This window comes from Sphaerodactylus townsendi, linkage group LG12 (assembly GCF_021028975.2).
Source record: "Sphaerodactylus townsendi isolate TG3544 linkage group LG12, MPM_Stown_v2.3, whole genome shotgun sequence".
In the NCBI taxonomy this organism is placed as follows: Eukaryota; Metazoa; Chordata; class Lepidosauria; order Squamata; family Sphaerodactylidae; genus Sphaerodactylus; species Sphaerodactylus townsendi.
Window position 1 is genome coordinate 50,853,732 of NC_059436.1, and position 18,808 is coordinate 50,872,539.

The following is an 18,808-nucleotide window of genomic DNA, read 5'->3' on the forward strand; positions in this document are numbered from 1 at the left end:
CTAAGCCCCTCAGTGCCAAACAGCAGACTGGGAGGTTCAGAAGTTGTGTTAGATTCCAAGTCTGCCTTACGGGCAAGATTTACTGAGGAAAAATTCCTGGGTATGAACGAGAAAGCACGTGGAGAAAATAAGAAGGTTGTCTTACTAGGATATACTATGATTTAATAGTTACAGTCTTTTTTCTGCCTAGTCTATTATGCCCGTGATGGTGAACCTTTTCGAGACCAAGTGCCCAAATTGCAACCCAAAACCCACTTATTTATTGCAAAGTGTCAACGCAGCAATTTAACCTGAATAACCCCCTCGAACAGGGGCCAGCCTGCTGTAGCCTCCAGCAAGTTCCACATGTGCCACTCTGTGCCTCTCTAGCATCTCTGCCACCTTGCCCCCTTGCCCCCCCCCCCCCCCGACAGCAGCCACCTGGAGCACAGGCACCAGACCCGCCAGCCGAGTCCTCCCTGCTCAATGAGGTGCACGCACATCAAGTCCAGTGGCCCAGGCCAGCCTAGATGTGTGTGTGTGGGGGGGATGATTCCCCCCCCCACATGACAAACTCTGTGTGCGTGTGCCCACAGAGAGGGCTCTGAGTGCCACCTCTGGCACCCGTGCCATAGGTTCGCCACCACTGCCTTATGCCTTGTTTCCTTTTAATATTTACGCTCTTATCCCATTCCCTTTACATTCCCATACTTTTTTGTGTTCCCATTTTATTTCTGCCAGTAGATTCTTTTAGATCTATATTTGTAGTTTTAATATGTTTTGTCCTTTTAATTGTGAGTATCTTCTCTACCTTTTGCTGGCTAATGACTGTGGTATTGATTGATAACTGATTGTTTGATACCTGTTTGCTTGAGCAGTGTACACTTGAAGAGACAACGCACAAAACTGTTTTTTTCCCTTCTTCTGTTAACAGTGGTCAGAGGCTAGAGGAATCTTTAGAGTACCAGCAGTTTGTGGCTAACGTGGAAGAGGAGGAAGCCTGGATCAATGAGAAAATGACACTGGTGGCCAGTGAAGATTACGGGGATACTCTCGCCGCTATCCAGGTGCGCTGGGGGCCGTGTCCTATTGGCGGACTCCCAACTCTCTCTTGGGAGCAGGTTCCTGTTCTTTAGCAGGAGGAAAAAGTTCTGGACATGTAAAGAAGAGACTCCAAGAATCCAACCAGATCCCTTGGCATTTGATCCATGGCAAAACAGGGGGAGGGAGGGGGGCAAACCCAGGCAATCCAGCATTAAGTCCCACATACACTGGGCATGTGTGAAAAGTAACCGCTCCACTGAAAAGCATATTGTTCAGCTGACTTTATTTCTATTATAGGAAGACATTAACCTATTATTACCCTTTGGCATTTGTGTGTGTGTGTGTGTGTGTGTGTGTGTGTGTGTGAGAGAGAGAGAGAGAGAGAGAGAGGGCGCGCTTATTTGCTTTTTTCCAACACCACACTTCAGAGGTTTCTTACAATAGCCAGAATTCACTGGCATGCCGATGGTTCTGTTCCAGCTCTTACAAATGTGCCTTCTTTCAGGGCTTGCTGAAGAAGCACGAAGCGTTTGAGACCGATTTCACAGTGCACAAGGACAGAGTCAACGATGTGTGTGCAAATGGGGAAGATCTCATTAAAAAGGTGAGAGGGACCATGCTACAGGTTGCCTTACAAAAAGACGGTTTGCAGCTGCTGCCAAGAGAACAGTTCTCAGGCATCCCACCTTCCTCTCTCTCCCAGATGTGTCACTCTTTGTCCCTTTTTAAAGACCTCTTAGCTAAATCAGCAAGATATCCAAGGCCATCTCTTCTTGGTAAAAACGCACCCCCCCCCTTGCTACATAAGAACTAGCCTGCTGGATCAGACCAGAGTCCATCTAGTCCAGCACTCTGCTACTTGCAGTGGCCCACCAGGTGCCTTTGGGAGCTCACATGCAGGAGGTGAAAGCAATGGCCTTCTGCGGCTGTTTCTCCCGAGCACCTGGTCTGCTAAGGCATTTGCAATCTCAGATCAAGGACCTGCTAAGACTCAGGTATGCTACCTAAAGCATTTTGGAGCCCAGATTACACTACGATAAAATTAGTATTCAGATTCATCCTACATTGGGCCATCCTGGCAGACTTAATCCCATTTGACAAAAAACAAGCTGGTTTAAGACCAGACTAGGTCATGGAAGGTCAGAGTCATTACCAAGTGCTTGAAGGAGGTGGGATATGACTGACTGGTAGAAGTCACCTGACATCAGAAATGAGGATAAGAACATAAGAAAGAGCCTGCTGGATCAGACCAGAGTCCATCTAGTCCAGCTCTCTGCTACTCGCAGTGGCCCACCAGGTGCCTTTCGGAGCTCACGTGCAGGATGTGAAAGCAAGGGCCTTCTGCTGCTGCTGCTGCTCCCGAGCACCTGGACTGTTAAGGCATTTGCAATCTCAGATCAAAGAGGATCAAGATTGGTAGCCATAACTCGACTTCTCCATAAATCTGTCCAAGCCCCTCCATAAATCTGTCCAAGCCAAAGCTATCCAGGTTAGTGGCCATCACCACCTCCTGTGGCAGCATATTCCAAACACCAATCACACGTTGCGTGAAGAAGTGTTTCCTTTGATTAGTCCTAATTCTTCCCCCCAGCATTTTCAATGAATGCCCCCTGGTTCTAGTATTGTGAGATCTACACTTGGCTGTAAAGTTTTACAGCTCTTGGCTTATACTGTTCTCTACATAGCAAATCCAGACAGGTGATGCTAAAAGGGGGATGAATGGTGAATTTGAGACAGAAGCAACATCCGTGTTTTTCCGCTCTTTCGGCAGAACAATCACCATGAAGAGAACATTACAGCAAAGATGAAGAACCTGAGGGGCAAAGTCTCTGACCTGGAGAAAGCGGCAGCCCAGAGGAAGGCCAAGTTAGATGAGAATTCAGCCTTCCTCCAGTTCAACTGGAAAGCTGACGTGGTAGAATCATGGATAGGTATGTGCAGCCCCTGGAGGGGGCGGGGGGAGCAAAGACCCCAACTCACCTTCATCAAAGGGCTGAGAGTTTCCAGCTAAGCAAAGAGGGGGACTTGACAGGTCACTGTTGGGATCCCCCAGATCAAAACAGAAGGTTGAGAAACAGCCTAATAACAGAACGAATCCTTAAGAGTTACATGCAGAGGTGGGATCCAGCAGGTTCTCACAGGTTCCCGAGAGTAGGTTACTAATTATTTGTGTGTGCCGAGAGGGGGTTACTAATTGGTGATTTTGCCCCGTGATTTTTGCCTTAGTTACGCCCCTCCTCTCAGCAGTAGCGCGCAGAACTGGAAGCAGTCTAGCAGGAGGTGCACCGGCATGCGTGGCGGCCTGCGCCCATTTGTTTCCCGCCTAAGGACCGGCGCAGTGGCTGCGTCCTTGCCACAGCCCCGCCCAGGAATGCCACGCCCCCGGAATGCCCCGCCAAGCCCCATTGGCGCTACGCCACAGTTTGAATCCCACCACCATGGGAACCTGTTACTAAAATTTTTGGATCCCACCACTGGTTACATGTGACATATTAACATACAAATAGTAAGCAATTTCTGTTAAAACCAAACGTGTTTCGGCCAATAGGCCTTCCTCAGTGGTACAAACTGGTGATAGACCATAGAGAGAAACACATCTCACCCGTGACATGCCTCTAAAGATGTTAGGCATAGCTGGGAGCAAAGCGTTAGGAGCCAAAACTACCAGGTCATGGCCACACAGCCCAGAAAAGCCACAGCAGCCTGTTAATATACCCATCATAAAGGAAAATTATTTAAAATACAAAATACAGCATTGCTGACCAAGCTGTAAAACACACCCAAGAAGTAAGACCAGTGCATCATTAAGTAGACGATCCCCCTTTGTTGTTGGAATTGATTAGGACCTTTAATAATCATTTTTTAGATGTTTGTTATATCTGGTCCAAATAACTCAGTAAGCAAAGTCTGAGTGAGTTGAAGCTCTGTGGTGTGTGTGTCCACATTCAGGAAGCAAAGTGCAACAGCAGCAACAACAAAAAACCCTTGCTATGATTCACTCTGATGTTACTTACTAAGATATTTGGACCAGGTATAACAACAATCACAAAAAATTATTCATTCTGGTTAGTAGGCTGTTTGTCGAACTTCTCGTATACCTTCCACTGGTGAAATCCAAGCCAGTGTGTTTGGAGTCCATTGTGTCAAGTGCCATTAAGTTGCAGCTGATGTCTGGGGACCCAGCAATGGGCTTTCAGGGCAAATGAGGAGCCAAGGGGGTTTGCCGTTGCCTTCTTCTGCAGAGTCTTCCTTGGAGGTCTCCCTCCCAACATTGACCCTGCTTAGCTCCCAATAGCTGATGCGATCGGGCGAGACCCTCCTGCCTTCCCTCCCAATGTATTTCATACTGATTTGATAACACAGTACTAATATACCGACTCATCAGATGTGCCTGTTTATCGTTTAACAGCTTCCATCTCCGTTAGTTTAGGGAACAATCTGGTCTTTTCGTACTTGTGCAGGAGCACTCATTTTTCCTCCTTTATTGTCCTTGTCCAAGTGGTTTTGTGACTCTCACAGACCCCCCGACTAAATAAATCGAAGCACGAGCCTCGGTGATAAGAAGGCAGCTCCCTCCCCATCTCTTAGGCCTTTTCCGCATGGGCCTTTAACAGCACCCTGGGGATGGCAAAACGCCGTCCCCAGGGAGCTGTTCTCATGGGGGGCGCAGCTGCATCGCAGCCGCGCCGCCCTCGCGCCTTGGGAAACAGCGGCTTTCAGCCGCTGCCGGGCAAACAGCAGCGGCTGGAAGGCGCCATTCCCCCTCCCCTTTCCCAAACACCTTACCGTGTCCTCCAGCCTCCGGCGCATCGCACAGGCCAGGGGACACGCCCCCCATGCCCTGCGACTTCCGAGCTGTCGCACAGGGCAGGGGGGCATGTCCTCTGGCCCTGTGCGACGCACCGGAGGCCGGAGGACACAGTAAGGCGTTTGGGGGACGGCACAGCCTGTGCGAATGCTGCGCCGTCTTCCCCGTCGCAACCAGGACTGTTCGTGTGAACCCAACCCCCAGCGTGGCCGTGCGGAAGCGGCCAGAGTTTCCTGTGCCTCATTTGCAGGAAGGGGAATGTCCACTGCAGGAGTTATTCTGTGTGTTTCTTTCATTCTAGGGGAAAAGGAAAACAGCCTCAAGACTGACGACTACGGCCGAGATCTCTCTTCTGTGCAAACACTCCTCACCAAGCAGGTTGGTAAAAACTGGTGTTTGGAGCAAGGCATGTTTTGGGAACTGGGGCTGTCCCTAAATCAGCAAGTACTCAGCTGCGTCCGTTCCACTCTTCCATATTCTAGGAAACCTTTGATGCCGGACTCCAGGCTTTCCAACAGGAAGGGATCGCCAACATCACGGCCCTGAAAGACCAGCTGCTCGCCGCCAAACACGTCCAGTCCAAAGCCATCGAAGCCCGCCACGCCTCCCTCATGAAACGCTGGAACCAGCTGCTGGCAAATTCTGCTGCCCGGAAAAAAAAACTCCTGGAAGCCCAAGAGCATTTCAGAAAGGTACAAAAGAAGCCAGTGATTGATGGTCAAGCGGAAGATTATCTCCCCTCTGCAGTGGCGTAGGAGGTTAAGAGCTCGTGTATCTAATCTGGAGGAACCGGGTTTGATACCCCGCTCTGCCGCCTGAGCTGTGGAGGCTTATCTGGGGGGTTCAGATTAGCCTGTGCACTCCCACACATGCCAGCTGGGTGACCTTGGGCTAGTCACAGCTTCTCGGAGCTCTCTCAGCCCCACCTACCTCACAGGATGTTTATTGTGAGGGGGGAAGGGCAAGGAGATTGTAAGCCCCTTTGAGTCTCCTGCAGGAGAGAAAGGAGGGATATTAATCCAAAACTCTTCTTCTTCTTTGGCCCTTTATGCTGTGGTTGATGCCCCTTTTGTGCTGCCCTAATGCCAGCCATTATTTGCAGGTCATTTGGCCAAAGAGTTAAGCAAACACAAAAGCCCAGAGAGGCCCAGCTCTGCAGATTTTTTTGCTCCAAATGGCAAGCCACTCATCCCATTAGGTATCTCAGCAGCGCTCAGCCAACCAATTTGGGGGCAGGGTGTTTGCATCGCTGTGTTTGTTCAGCTGCTTCTTCTGATGTATTTTATATTCTCCCCCCCCCCCCATCCTCTCAGAGATGCTCCCCCCTTAAAATTATTGCTTGAATGGCCACCTGCTTTCGTCTGCTCCTTAACCAATCTCCGGATGGTTGTCTTCTCTTTCCAAGGTTGAAGACCTGTTCTTGACTTTTGCCAAGAAAGCTTCAGCCTTCAACAGCTGGTTTGAGAATGCCGAGGAGGACCTCACGGATCCCGTGCGCTGCAACTCGCTCGAGGAGATCAAGGCGCTGAGAGAGGCCCACGATGCTTTCCGCTCCTCGCTTAGTTCTGCCCAGGCTGACTTTAACCAGCTGGCTGAGCTGGACCGCCAAATCAAGAGCTTCCAAGTGGCCTCCAACCCATACACCTGGTTCACGATGGAGGCTCTGGAGGAAACCTGGAGGAACCTGCAGAAAATCATCAAGGTAACTGGCAGCTAGTCCTTTTCCCAGACATTCCCCTGTTCCTTTGCAGACAGGAAGCTCCCAACGAAATGGAACCACGTACACACGTGACCAATCCGCATAAACTCATTCTGGCCATTCACCCTCAATCCAGGTGCCGGTTTTTCTTATAGCCCTGAATCTTCTGTTTATGTTGTTTTGTGAGGAACCGGGATCGTGTGAATGAAGCAGAGACTGTGTCTGTTCCAATTGGAAGAGCTCATCTTGCCCAGTGTTGTCCTTGCCTGTTCTGCAGTGGGAAGGTTTTGGGGGGGGGGCACTCCACTCCTTTTCTGTGGCCTTTGCTCAGGCCACACTCCTTTTTCACCCTTCTCCCGCCACCCCCTGCCTTTCCCCAGATTAGCTCTTCAGGTTAGGAAACGGGCCTTTCTCCACAGCTGCATCTGCTGGCATAAAATAGGCCCGTGGTGGCAAACCTTTGGCACTCCAGATGTTACGGACTACAATTCCCATCAGCCCCTGCCAATTGGCCATGTTGGCAGGGGCTGATGGGAACTGTAGTCCATAACATCTGGAGTGCCAAAGGTTCGCCACCACTGCAATAGGCCAACTTGATCAGCAGTTGCCGAACTCCAGCCTTCCGGAGTTACGGAGCGGCGTCTTTTGTTTTTTAAAAACGCGAGAGGTGCGGATCGGCGGGGGAGTCCTGCTTACACCCGAATCCGCTCTGGCGCTTAGGAGGCCCCGAGCACTTTTCAGTAGTTCTGTGTTTTCAAGCTATCCGGGGGCCAAATAAAAAAGCAGGCCTTTAGAAGGGATTCGTAATGGAAACCACAAAGGGGGAATAAGGCAGTCAGGATGAAACGGGCTGAAAGGATTTATTTATTTATTTATTTATTTATTTATTTATTTATTTATTTATTTATTAAACTTATAGGCCGCCTCATCCCCGAAGGGCTCGAGGCGGCTCACAGCATGGCTGTTCCAACAAACAGCAATCAACAAATCAAATCAACAAATCAACGGATCAGCCTATAAAACGTAATCCCTTAAAACCTATGCAGCAATAGATTAAATAACTAAGTATTTTAAAACGAAAATTGTTTAAAACAGGCGCCCGAACCAAGGCCAAGGAAGGGAGGAGAAAGGTAGGGCCCGCGATGTTATCAATGGATCAGGCCCAACCAAAGATAAAAAGATGGAGACAGGCAGCCTCAGATTCGGTGGGGGGCGGTAGGACCACGGCCGGCCTCTCCAAAAGCCCGGTGGAATAGCTCCGTCTTGCAGGCCCTGCGGAACTCACTAAGGTCCCGCAGGGCCCGGACAGCTGGAGGTAGAGCATTCCACCAGGCAGGGGCCAGAGCCATAAAGGCTCTGGCCCGGGTCGAGGCCAGCCGTATCATCCCGGGGCCAGGGGTCACCAGCAGTTCTGCCGTTGCCGAACGCAGCTGCCTCTGTGGGACATAAGGGTTGACAGCCACAGTGAGGCAGGAGAAGTTTTAGGCATGGCAGGGAACAAGCTCCCACCCCAAAGGATTCAAACTGCGGCTGCCCATCCCCCCCTAATCAGATGGCTGCAGAAGAAATTCATCAGAGGTAGCCAAGAGAAAATCTGGCACAGAGACCTGAGTTCAGGTCCCCACTGTGCCTCGATCCTGGGCGAAGCAGTCTCTCTGCCTACCCCGCCTCTCGGAGTGTTGCAGGGATTTCTTAAAAACGAGGAAGATAAGAACACGCTGATTCTGACGTCACCTCACAGGCAGTTCCCAGACTCCCAAGAGGAGGCTGAGCAGGAGGTTTGTTGGGGGGAAACATGATAGCAGTGGCTGCAGGACCACCAGGGGCATGACAAAGCCCCCGCTGAGCTCCCAGATTTCTGGGGAGGGGGCTCCTCAGCCCGTCTCTCCCCCCGGATTTCCAACGGCTCTTCCTTTTTCAGGAACGGGAGCTGGAGCTGCAGAAGGAGCAGCGCAGGCAGGAGGAGAATGACAAGCTACGCCAGGAGTTTGCTCAGCATGCCAATGCCTTCCACCAGTGGATCCAAGAGACCAGGTGCCGACTCCCCCCACCCCACCCCACTCCCGACAGAGACCCCAGACCCCCCTTTCAGAACCACCAGTGTGGAATTATAAGCTACTTTTCCCTCTAGATGACAAACCACCCTTGACACTGTAGTGGTGTTCAGAGGTCTGCTGTCGAAGAAACGTTTTTTGCTCATTTCCAGAATATGGGCAGGTCTCACCTATTGCAGGTGCTGGTTTTTTCCCTCAGGTTTTCCAGCGTTGCTACAGGATGTTTGAGGGGCCAGCTCCTCTGAGCCAGTAGCTCATGTTCAGTTAGGGGATGAAAGAGTTAACCCTTAACCAGCCACAAATGGTCCCTGGGTGGTTTTGAGGAAACCACCTTTTCATGTCCTCTTACTTCACAGAGAAAATGTGAGGAAATTGTTGGTAAGTAGCACCTTGCTTGCCGGAAGGCGATATAGAGAGCTGATATTGGAACGACACCCAGCTGCGGAGCAGAAATCGGAGGACACCCTTTTTCTGCAATTGAAACGAATGCCGTGCTTTCATCTTTGTTATGTTTTGTGTTTGTTCCTAAGCTTCAGATGTTCAAAGCCCTTAGGAGGCGAGGGGAGGTATTTGCGGAGAGAGTAGTCAGCTCGCAGAAAGAATGCTCTGCCCATAAGCGCCACCTCTGGGTGGATGCACTTGGGTTCTGAAATGTGTACTGGAATAGCCTTTGCTAATGTGCATTCCTCTTCTCTCTCTCCATCCTACGTCTGGTACCCCTTTCTCCTGGCGCCTTGGTGTTTGCACAACCTGTTCTTCAGGACCTACCTGCTTGATGGGTTAGTACAAAATGTTCATAAAATGTTCATAAAAGTTATTGTGTGCGTGCGCGTGCGTGTGTGCGTGAGTGCGTGCTTTCTCCCGCCATTGCTTTGCTTGTGACCGCTGTGTCAGAAGCCGTCTTGTCTGAAAGCCTCTGCCTGGGGTGTGCATGAGCAGCTTCCCCATCTGCTGTCAGAGGCACAGGAAACAGCGCAGGGCAACGAATGAGGGAGAGACGCCCCTTCGCTGCCCATCTCCCGGCTCGGTTGCTCTTGTGGCTTCCTCCGTGGCCAGAGGAGACCCAGGCGGGAATGTGCTGTTTTTGCAGAGTGGCCTTCCACCATTCTACAGTTCTCTGTGAGCGTGACTAGCTCCTCTGAGCAGACATCGAAGCTGTGCACTGACTGCAGCCATATTTCAAACCCATGTATCACTTGCAAAGAAGTTGATTTTCCCCTTCAGGATAATGGGTGAAGAAAGGTGTTCCACTTTGCCATGTAGAAGTGTCCCATGATTTCAGAAGGTGGTGTGTGTTCATTCGACTAACGCTAGACCAGTGATGGCGAACCTATGGCACGGGTGCCAGAGGTGGCACTCAGAGCTCTCTCTGTGGGCACGCACAAACAGAGTTCATCATGTGGGGGGGGAAATCACCCCCCACACACACACACACAAACATCTGGGCTGCTGGGCTCGATTATTAGCATTAAACCTGAGACCTAGTTTTGGGGAAGCAGTATAGGTAACCCTGTTAAGTGCTGTTAAACCCCACTGATTTTCATGCAAAGAACTGAAGCGCAATCCTTTACCTGGGAGTAAGCTTGGTTGCTGGCAATGTGGCTTGCTTCTGAGTAAACCCTCCTAGGGTCGTGATTCACCCGTTCGAAGAGTTGCATGGTTGCTTCAAAGCAAAGCCACCTTCTACCACCAAGCTTACTCCCGAGTAACGCACGCCTCAGAGCCAACCATTTTTTCTAAACTAAAACCTCAGTATTCAGGTTAAATTGCCGTGTTGGCACTTTGCAATAAATAAGCGGGTTTTGGGTTGCAGTTTGGGCACTCGGTCTCGAAAAGGTTCGCCATCACTGCGCTAGACACTCAATTAGCATCTTAACTTGATGACTGCTTCTCTTTTTTTGCAATAACAAAGATCTGGTTCTCTTAGAGCCGTGGTGGCGAACCTTTGGCACTCCAGATGTTATGGACTACAATTCCCATCAGCCCCTGCTGGCAGGGGCTGATGGGAATTGTAGTCCATAACATCTGGAGTGCCAAAGGTTCGCCATCACTGTCTTAGAGGTCCTGAATTGCAAGTAAAGGAATTCTGCACTTCTAGTTTCCTATGCACTGCTGGAGGGGAAAAGATTCCCTTAGTCCTCAGCTGTGTTCCGATGGCCCAGAAGCACTACTTGCCGCAGGGAAGCCTTAACGCAGGGAGGAGTGGTATTTCTGGAACAGGAGTCCCCGCATGTGCAGCCTGCTTTTTAAACTCAGCTCTTCGTCTTGAAGGAAAAGGGTGTGTGTGAAGCGACCCAGCCCGATGCTTCAAATGGCATATATCTGAAGCAAGACGACTATTGGGGGGAAACGCCACCCTTTCCCCAATTTTAGACACAGATCCAGATGAGATTCAGCCTGTTTGCATTTGTGCTGTGGATCCACTTGGAATCCACCAAATCCCGGTGCGGTGTGCACTAGTTTTTGTTTGTGTTGTTTTTTTTTTGCAGTGTACAGAGTGCAACTGAATTAATTTGCGTGTCCAGTTATGGATGGAATTCATCTATTTTAAAAAATACTAGCTAAGAAAGCTCTAATTTGCCTTTTCAAGCTGTCTTTTATTAGTTAAAAGTCTTTCACCCTGGTATCAAAACCCCAATGGTCCAGGGAGATAGAGATTTTAGTGTCAATCCAGTGCCTTTCTGTATATATGGGAAAGCCCACTTCACACAGTCTGTTTCTGCCCTTCAGCTCCATTTGAGAGCTGAAGCAAGCAAGCATCCTCTCCGCTGGACAGATTTGTGGCTGGGCTGTACCATTTCAGACTGCAGGTAGAATGACCCATCCCCCAATAGGTGAAAAAAACCCTCAGATAATACCAGGGGCTCAAGAGACGGACGTGCAGGTGCATCTTCAGTGGTGGAGGTTATCCAGGAATGAGTTCCTTCTCCCGTAATTCCAAGGCAGTCTTATACCGGAGGCTGTGTTCCTGGGTCTCTTCTGGCCCATTAGAACATAAGAACAAGCCAGCTGGATCAGACCAGAGTCCATCTAGTCCAGCTCTCTGCTACTCACAGTGGCCCACCAGGTGCCTTTGGGAGCTCACATGCAGGAGGTGAAAGCAAGGGCCTTCTGCGGCTGTTGCTCCCGAGCTCCTGGACTGTTAAGGCATTTGCAATCTCAGATCAAGGGGGATCAAGATTGGTAGCCATAGATCGACTTCTCCTCCATAAATCTGTCCAAGCCCCTTTTAAAGCTATCCAGGTTAGTGGCCATCACCACCTCCCGTGGCAGCATATTTCAAACACCAATCACACGTTGCGTGAAGAAGTGTTTCCTTTTATTAGTCCTAATTCTTCCCCCCAGCATTTTCAATGGATGCCCCCTGGTTCAGTCTAGCTAAGCAGTCGAGTGCTTTCTTGCACACCCACAGTCCTCCCCATCCTCAGTTGAAAGGATTTCAGGTTACAGATTTTGGGAGCAGGTGGTTTTGGGTTAGCGGGACCCGGGGGCCTGGCTCTGAAGAGGAGGGCAGCTTGGTCCGTCCACTTCCCCCACCTTCGCCCACAGGGGCATCTGCTCCTTGGCAGGAAGCATCATCTGGTACCTGAAGGGGGGATCCTGCCACCCCACTGCCCGTGCTGCTGTTTGCGGGGCAGTGGGAGCGTCTTGCTGGAGGCTGCTGCTGCTACTGCTGTTTGTGAGCTGTGCTGGTTTGCAGTTTGTGCTCCCTTTTTCCCATCTGGAATTCACTTGGTTTCTTTTCTTTGACTAGCATAGCATATCGTCGTGTCATTCGTGTCTATCAGTATGAAGTTGGGGATGATCTGTCTGGAAGGTTTTTCTTCTTATTTTTCTTCTTTCACTGTGTTCATTTTTTAATTTTTAAACTGCGCACTCCTAATCCCTGCGACTCGCTTTCCTTTTGACTAACGGTCACTGCTGTGAGATGGTTTTGGCGGGGAGGGAGGGTGTTTCCTGGCGTCGGCTCACAGCTTGCCTGCTGCCCAGAATGCCCTGGGCACACATTCTGACCTCCTTAAAACCCGCACTGTGAGCTGTAACTTTCCCGGGAGTGAGAATCGCCCCGGGCAATTTGGTTCCTTTGTATTAATGCAGAGTGATTGCACTGCCAAAGTTAGCCTGGAAGTCTGCCCCCTGGTGTTGTGGAGGGCAGAGTGTGGTTGGAATGCAAAAAGGGCACCTGACTTCCCACCAAGAACCGACATTTCACAGGGGCGCAAAGGAAGTGCAGCTCACCTGCACGGTAGCCAAGACTCGCTGTTTGTACCACAGATTGTCCATCGTGATCTTGCACCATAAATGTGTCAGGACAGAGGCTCTAAGTAACCTTTTGAAAAACTGCTGCCTTGTTGTTGACGAGGAAATACTGAGCCATTTTGTTTGGCTAGTTGGATTCCTCTAGAGTTAATGTTGGACTGGCCGTCCGAAGGCCCTTTTTTTTTAATTAACTTCCGTGTGCCAAAGTTGAAAATAAACCATGTATTTTTACTTTTTTAAAAAAATAAAGACCAATGCTTAAAAATGATGGTTGTGCCAGAGCTACTCCTCTTTTCCCTCGGGGGGCTAGAGGGACAGGTCCCTCCTGGGATCCACCCCCGCCCCCCCAGGTGATCTCTGACTAGCCCCTCCTGAATACGGAGGCGTATTAGCCCTGCAGGGGGGGGATTGTGCCCCCCTCGGTCACCTTTGGTTTTCAACTGAGCCAGTGGTTTTGTGAAGGTTTTCCACACACGTTCTCCCGTGCAAAGCCTCGCTAGAGCTCCTGTCGCTCATTGGCAATCCAAGCTCATCTCAAGCAAATCACCTGTGGTTTGTGTGTGTGGGGCACCGTGGGAGGGAGGGCGAGGGTGCACCGGAGAAGCCTGCCCAGTCCACCGAGAGGTGAGAGCTTTGGATTTGGCATGATGATGTGTTTTCGTACGGCTTGTGGCTTGGGGCTTGAAATGAACTGCCGCCTGGCTCAGAACTGGCTCCAGGAGGGCCCCCCCTGCTGGCGTGTTTTTGCAGCACCCGGTTCGAATCCAAAGCCTCCCCTCATTAGAAACTGGCAAAAAAAAAGCCGCAGCGCTGACTCAGCCTGTGGAAGAATCTCCCGGTTACGCAGGAGATGCTGCTGGATCCTGGCCAGGGCTCTTGCGCAGAATAAAGCTCCTGCCTCAGCCGCGGAATTAGGTGATCCACTGAAAAGGGGTGGCATTGATTTTGAGCCCCATCTGAGTTGTTGTTTTGCTGTCATTATTAAGAACCCCGCCCTGACTGCGACTTTTATGTTTTAGGTCTTGTATGGTAGAGGAATCGGGAACCCTGGAGTCACAGCTGGAAGCAACTAAAGTACGTACTTTCCCCTGCAGTTAAGCAGAGGCTCTGGGAAGACTTTGTTTAATAACTGTTATCTTGAACTGAAGGTCAAGAAAAGGATTCTTTATTGACTGTGGTCCACCTGCTCATTGCTTTATAAGGAGCAAGTCTGGGGTCCAAAGCGGTTTGCACAAAAGCAATGCAATTCTGAGCTGGTTGTTTTGGAACAGACCTGGGCATTATACGGCCCGCGGGCCACATCCGGCCCGCGGGATGACCCTGACTGGCCCCCCTGTCGTGCTGGGGAGTGAGGCGTCTTTGAAAGCCCCGCAGAAGCCGGTTGCCTTGGCTGCCGGCTTCTGCGGGGCTTTCAAAAGCGCCTGACCCCCCTGCCTTTTGGCCCGGCCCTCCACAATATTTTCTGTTTCTTATGCGGCCCCATGGAAAAAATAATTGCCCACCCCTGTTTTGGAACACTGACCCCCGTGTTCCATCAGGCGCTGATTTAAAAGCCTGAAGAAAAGCCAGCGTGCAGCCACACGGGCTGCTGCGGCTGCATTTGCAGTTCTTCAAAGCATAGCATAAGCAACCGTATCTCTTCTGTGTGTGTCCTTCAGTTGAGTCCCGTCCTGATAACAATCTGTGATTGTTGTGTGGAACAGTTTGTGTTGACTGCACAACAGTGGCAAGGGTGACATGACCCTTGAGCGCTTCTCTGGTGATGGTGGTGGGCAGCACACGGCCCCCCAAAAAAACAGAATGTGGGTCCCAGGGAGTACTGGGAAGGCTCATCTTGCTGGAGCTAACCAGGGATGGAGGATCCCTGTGGAGCTGAGTGCGTGCCACCTCAAGCCCAAATATCACAGGTAAATCACCTGCATGCTTATTCCAGTCCTTGTCCTCTGGCTAGCTTACTGTCTGTAAGAATCAACAATGTCGTCTGCCTTTAATTTTTTAAAAAGATACTCACTTTGAAAAGTGACCGAATGTTAAGAGACTTATTACATCTCATTTTCATTAGAGGGTCAAATACTGTAGTGCAGGGATCTTCAAACTATGGCCCTCCAGATGTTCATGAACTACAATTCCCATCAGCCCTGCCACTTGGCCATGCTGGCAGAGGCTCATGGGAATTGTAGTCCATGAACATCTGGAGGGCCATAGTTTGAAGACCCCTGCTGTAGTGGGTCAAAAGACTCCCAAGGGCATCCTTGGAAAGAATTAGAGAAAAGGTACATTATTTTAGAGCCAGCGTGGTGTAGTGGTTTAGAGCAGGTGGACTCTAATTTTGGAGCATTGGGTTTGACTCCTCACTCCTCCACATGAGCGGCGGGCTCTTATCTGATGAACCAGATTTGTTTCTGCTACGTTCCTGCTGGGTGACCTTGGGCTAGTCATAGTTTATCCAGAGCTCTCAGTTCCACCTATCTCACAAGGTGTCTGTTGTTGGGGGTGGGGGGGGGGAGTTTGGAACCCCCTTTGAGTCTCCTTACAGGAGACAAAGGCGGATATAAATCCAACTCTTCTTCTTAATGTACTTTTCTCTGATTTCACAATACCATGTCCTCAGCTGTTGGAGGGGGGATTCTGATTAGCTCTGAACTTCTGCTCGCTCTATAGCAGTGGTGGCAAACCTATGGCACTCCAGATGTTGTAAACAACAACAACCTTTATTTGGCATTTAAAAATAGGTCCTAGAGCGTTGCCAGACATTTTTGAAATACAAATCAAGAGTACATTCAAAGCGCAGACAGGAAGACTGTATATAGCAGTATACATTACTTAGAAAGTTCTGTCACTTGTAAAAGAAATTTTGCTACTTTTTCCAAGAGCACGGCATCTGTGTTGTTTAACAGAAGCTCCACAACAGAACAGTCAGAGTCACTTTCAACTGGAATTTGTCTGCGGGGACCCAGCCTGGGAGAGAAATTCCTAATGTCCACAGCTATTCTCAGTTGAGTCAAGAATAAATGTGAGCAAGAGTCTCCACTTGATTTTTACAGTGTGGACAAGACCCGATCACCTGGAGAGGGGATGGAATGAAGTAGCGACCAGCTTTGTAATGGCTCTCTATGGGAAGGTATTGGTTTCTGGCTCACTTTGTAGATAATCCCATCTCTGTTGGGGTTCAGTTAATAATTCAAGATATTTGGCTATGTGCCCCTGTTCCGGTATTCCGACAGAGAGGGGTGAGCATGATTTATTTCCTTGCCCCAACAAGATATGATATTCCTGTTCTAGAAGTCTACTTTTTAAGGTTCGGAAAATCTCTCTGGGTGTCAGCATACAGAGATCTTCAAGCAATAAACCTATTGAGTAAATTTGCTGGCAGGGACTGATGGGAATTGTAGTCCATGAACATCTGGGGTGCCAAAGGTTCGCCACCACTGCTCTATAGGGAGGACTTCTAAACTAGACAGAGTTGTTGTCTCCTTTGATGGGCGAAAAGCCTCTTCCAGTTCTGGTACTGCCTGCTCCGTAGTGACAATAGGATCTCAGACGACCTGGCCTTCCTAACTTGCTTCGGGACTGGAAATTCAGCTGTGTTAACAACTGCAATTACATGAGTGGCGTGGGGGAGACATTTTAGATCCTGTTAATCCAGAAGTTAAAGCCTGGTGTCGTGGTGGGATTCTCCTGGTTTTAACAAACCCACCCCCTTTCCAAATCTGCAGTTCACATCGGGATCCTCAGTTTTTTTTCAGCCTGTGGGCACGTTGGAATTCTGCCACAGCAGGGTTGGTGCAGCCACAAAATGGGCGCAACAAAACGGCTACCACAGGTGGCAGATCCAGCCACAGCTTAGTTTAACAACATCAGAACAAGCCTGCTGGGTCAGACAAGAGTCCATCTAGTTCAACACTCTGCTACTCACAGTGGCCCACCAGGTGCCTTTTGGGAGCTCCCATGCAGGATGTGAAAGCAATGGCCTGCTGCTACTGCCGAGCACCTGGTCTGCTAAGGCCTTTGCAGTCTCAGATCAAGGAGGATCAAGATTAGATCGACTTCTCCTCCATAAATCTGCCCAAGCCCCTTTTAAAGCTATCCAGGTTAGTGGCCATCACCACCTCCTGGGGCAGCATATTCCAAACACCAACCACACGTTGCGTGAAGAAGTGTTTCCTTTGATTAGTCCTAATTCTTCCCCCCAGCATTTTCTGTGTATGCCCCCTGGATCTAGTATTGTGAGAAAGAGAGAAATATTTATCTCTGTCGACATTTTCTACCCCATGCATGATTTCATGGACTTCAATCATATCCCCCCTCAGATGTTTCCTCTCCAAAATAAAGAGTCGGTGACACAGTGCAGATCCTTGCGCTGTGTTGTCAAAACAGTAATCTGCACAGCCAATCAGAAATCTTGCTGGGCAAAAGCCCTGCCTGGTTCCACCCACATCCTAAAAACACTTGGTGGACACTTGAAGAGGTGTTGGTGTGCACTGTGGCACCTGTGGAGGCCATTTGGGGGGGGGGGGGGGGCTGCTTTACCTGATGGCTTTCCTGCTTCTCTCCAGCGCAAGCACCAGGAGATCCGAGCCATGAGGAGCCAGCTCAAGAAGATTGAGGACCTGGGAGCAGCTATGGAGGAAGCGCTCATCCTGGACAATAAGTATACCGAGCACAGCACAGTGGGGCTGGCGCAGCAGTGGGACCAGCTGGACCAACTCGGCATGAGAATGCAACACAATCTGGAGCAACAAATACAGGCCAGGTAAAGCTCCCTGTGAATGGGCCCTCCTGTGCCTGGGAAACAGGTAGCCAGGCCAAGACCTCTCCCGTTCAGATCAGGCCTCTGTTCTGGCCTTGCTAGGCAGCAGCCTGCTCAGAGCTCTTTGCGAAAAGCCTTTGAGCTGCTGTTCAAATTGACCCGCTGCCAGTGGTGGGATCCAAACATTTTAGGAACAGGTTCCCATGGTGGTGGGATTCAAACTGTGGCGTAGCGCCAATGGGGCTGGGCGGGGCACGACGGGGGCGTGGCCGGGCATTCCTGGGCGGGGCTGTGGCAAGGACGCAGCCGCTGCGCCGGTCCTTGGGCGGGAAACGAATGCACGCAGGCGCAGGCTGCCACGCACGCCGGTGCCCCTCCTGCTAGACAGCTTCCAGTTCTGCTGAGAGGAGGGGCGTCACTCAGGCAAAAATCACGTGGCAAAATCACCCATTAGTAACCCCCCCTAGGCACACACAAATAGTTAGTAACCTACTCTCGGGAACCTGTGAGAACCTGCTGGGTCCCACCTCTGCCCGCTGCTCTTTGATCAGACCCTGCCTCAGTGTATGCTTGGCCTCAGTGCTGATTGCCTCCCCGTAGCTTGGAGTCACACAGTTCTGGTCACATGCACTGGAAGCATGTGGATGGGCACACTGACACCAAAAACTCTCGTGCATGTGTGTGTTTATTTATTTATTTATACCATTTCTATGCCACCTTTCCTCCCAGATAGGCAGCTAACATCAGAAACTTTCATCATTAAAACAGAATTTAAAATTATGTATGTACCTACATACATGCGCGCGCACATGTAAAAATAATGCTGCTATTATTATTATTATTTTTATTTATTTAATTAATTAATTAATTAATTAATTAATTTGTATACCGCCCGATCCCTGAAGGGCTCCGGGCGGTGAACAACATTCACTACAACATCAACAGGAGCGGTCGTACAAATATAAACACATAGGCTCCATCCCATAAAATAGCTTAAAACTCATAAAACAGCAAAAAACCATAATACATAATAAAAGGCATCCGACCCCAATTTAAAACCTACCCCCATAGGGGGGGATGGCAGGACCCCTCAATATGAGGGGACCCTGATGTAACTGCCCTAGGGGCAGGGCAGTAAGGGGGCAGGGCAGTAAGGGCATGTAAATGCGCGCACACCTGTAAAAATAATGCAATAAAACATATAAATATACATC

General features: G+C 50.0%; 1 protein-coding gene across 1 annotated transcript in view; it reads left to right on the forward strand.

Annotated features, from left to right (window-relative positions):
- SPTAN1 (spectrin alpha, non-erythrocytic 1) overlaps positions 1 to 18,808 on the forward strand; it is a 113,997-nt gene that overhangs the window by 89,724 nt on the left and 5,465 nt on the right. Inside the window, 11 exon segments of the mRNA XM_048512218.1 lie at positions 914 to 1,046; positions 1,529 to 1,627; positions 2,795 to 2,954; positions 5,133 to 5,209; positions 5,314 to 5,523; positions 6,237 to 6,533; positions 8,452 to 8,564; positions 9,346 to 9,363; positions 12,339 to 12,401; positions 13,864 to 13,918; positions 17,401 to 17,597. Of these exon segments, the coding sequence (XP_048368175.1) occupies positions 914 to 1,046; positions 1,529 to 1,627; positions 2,795 to 2,954; positions 5,133 to 5,209; positions 5,314 to 5,523; positions 6,237 to 6,533; positions 8,452 to 8,564; positions 9,346 to 9,363; positions 12,339 to 12,401; positions 13,864 to 13,918; positions 17,401 to 17,597 (1,422 nt within the window).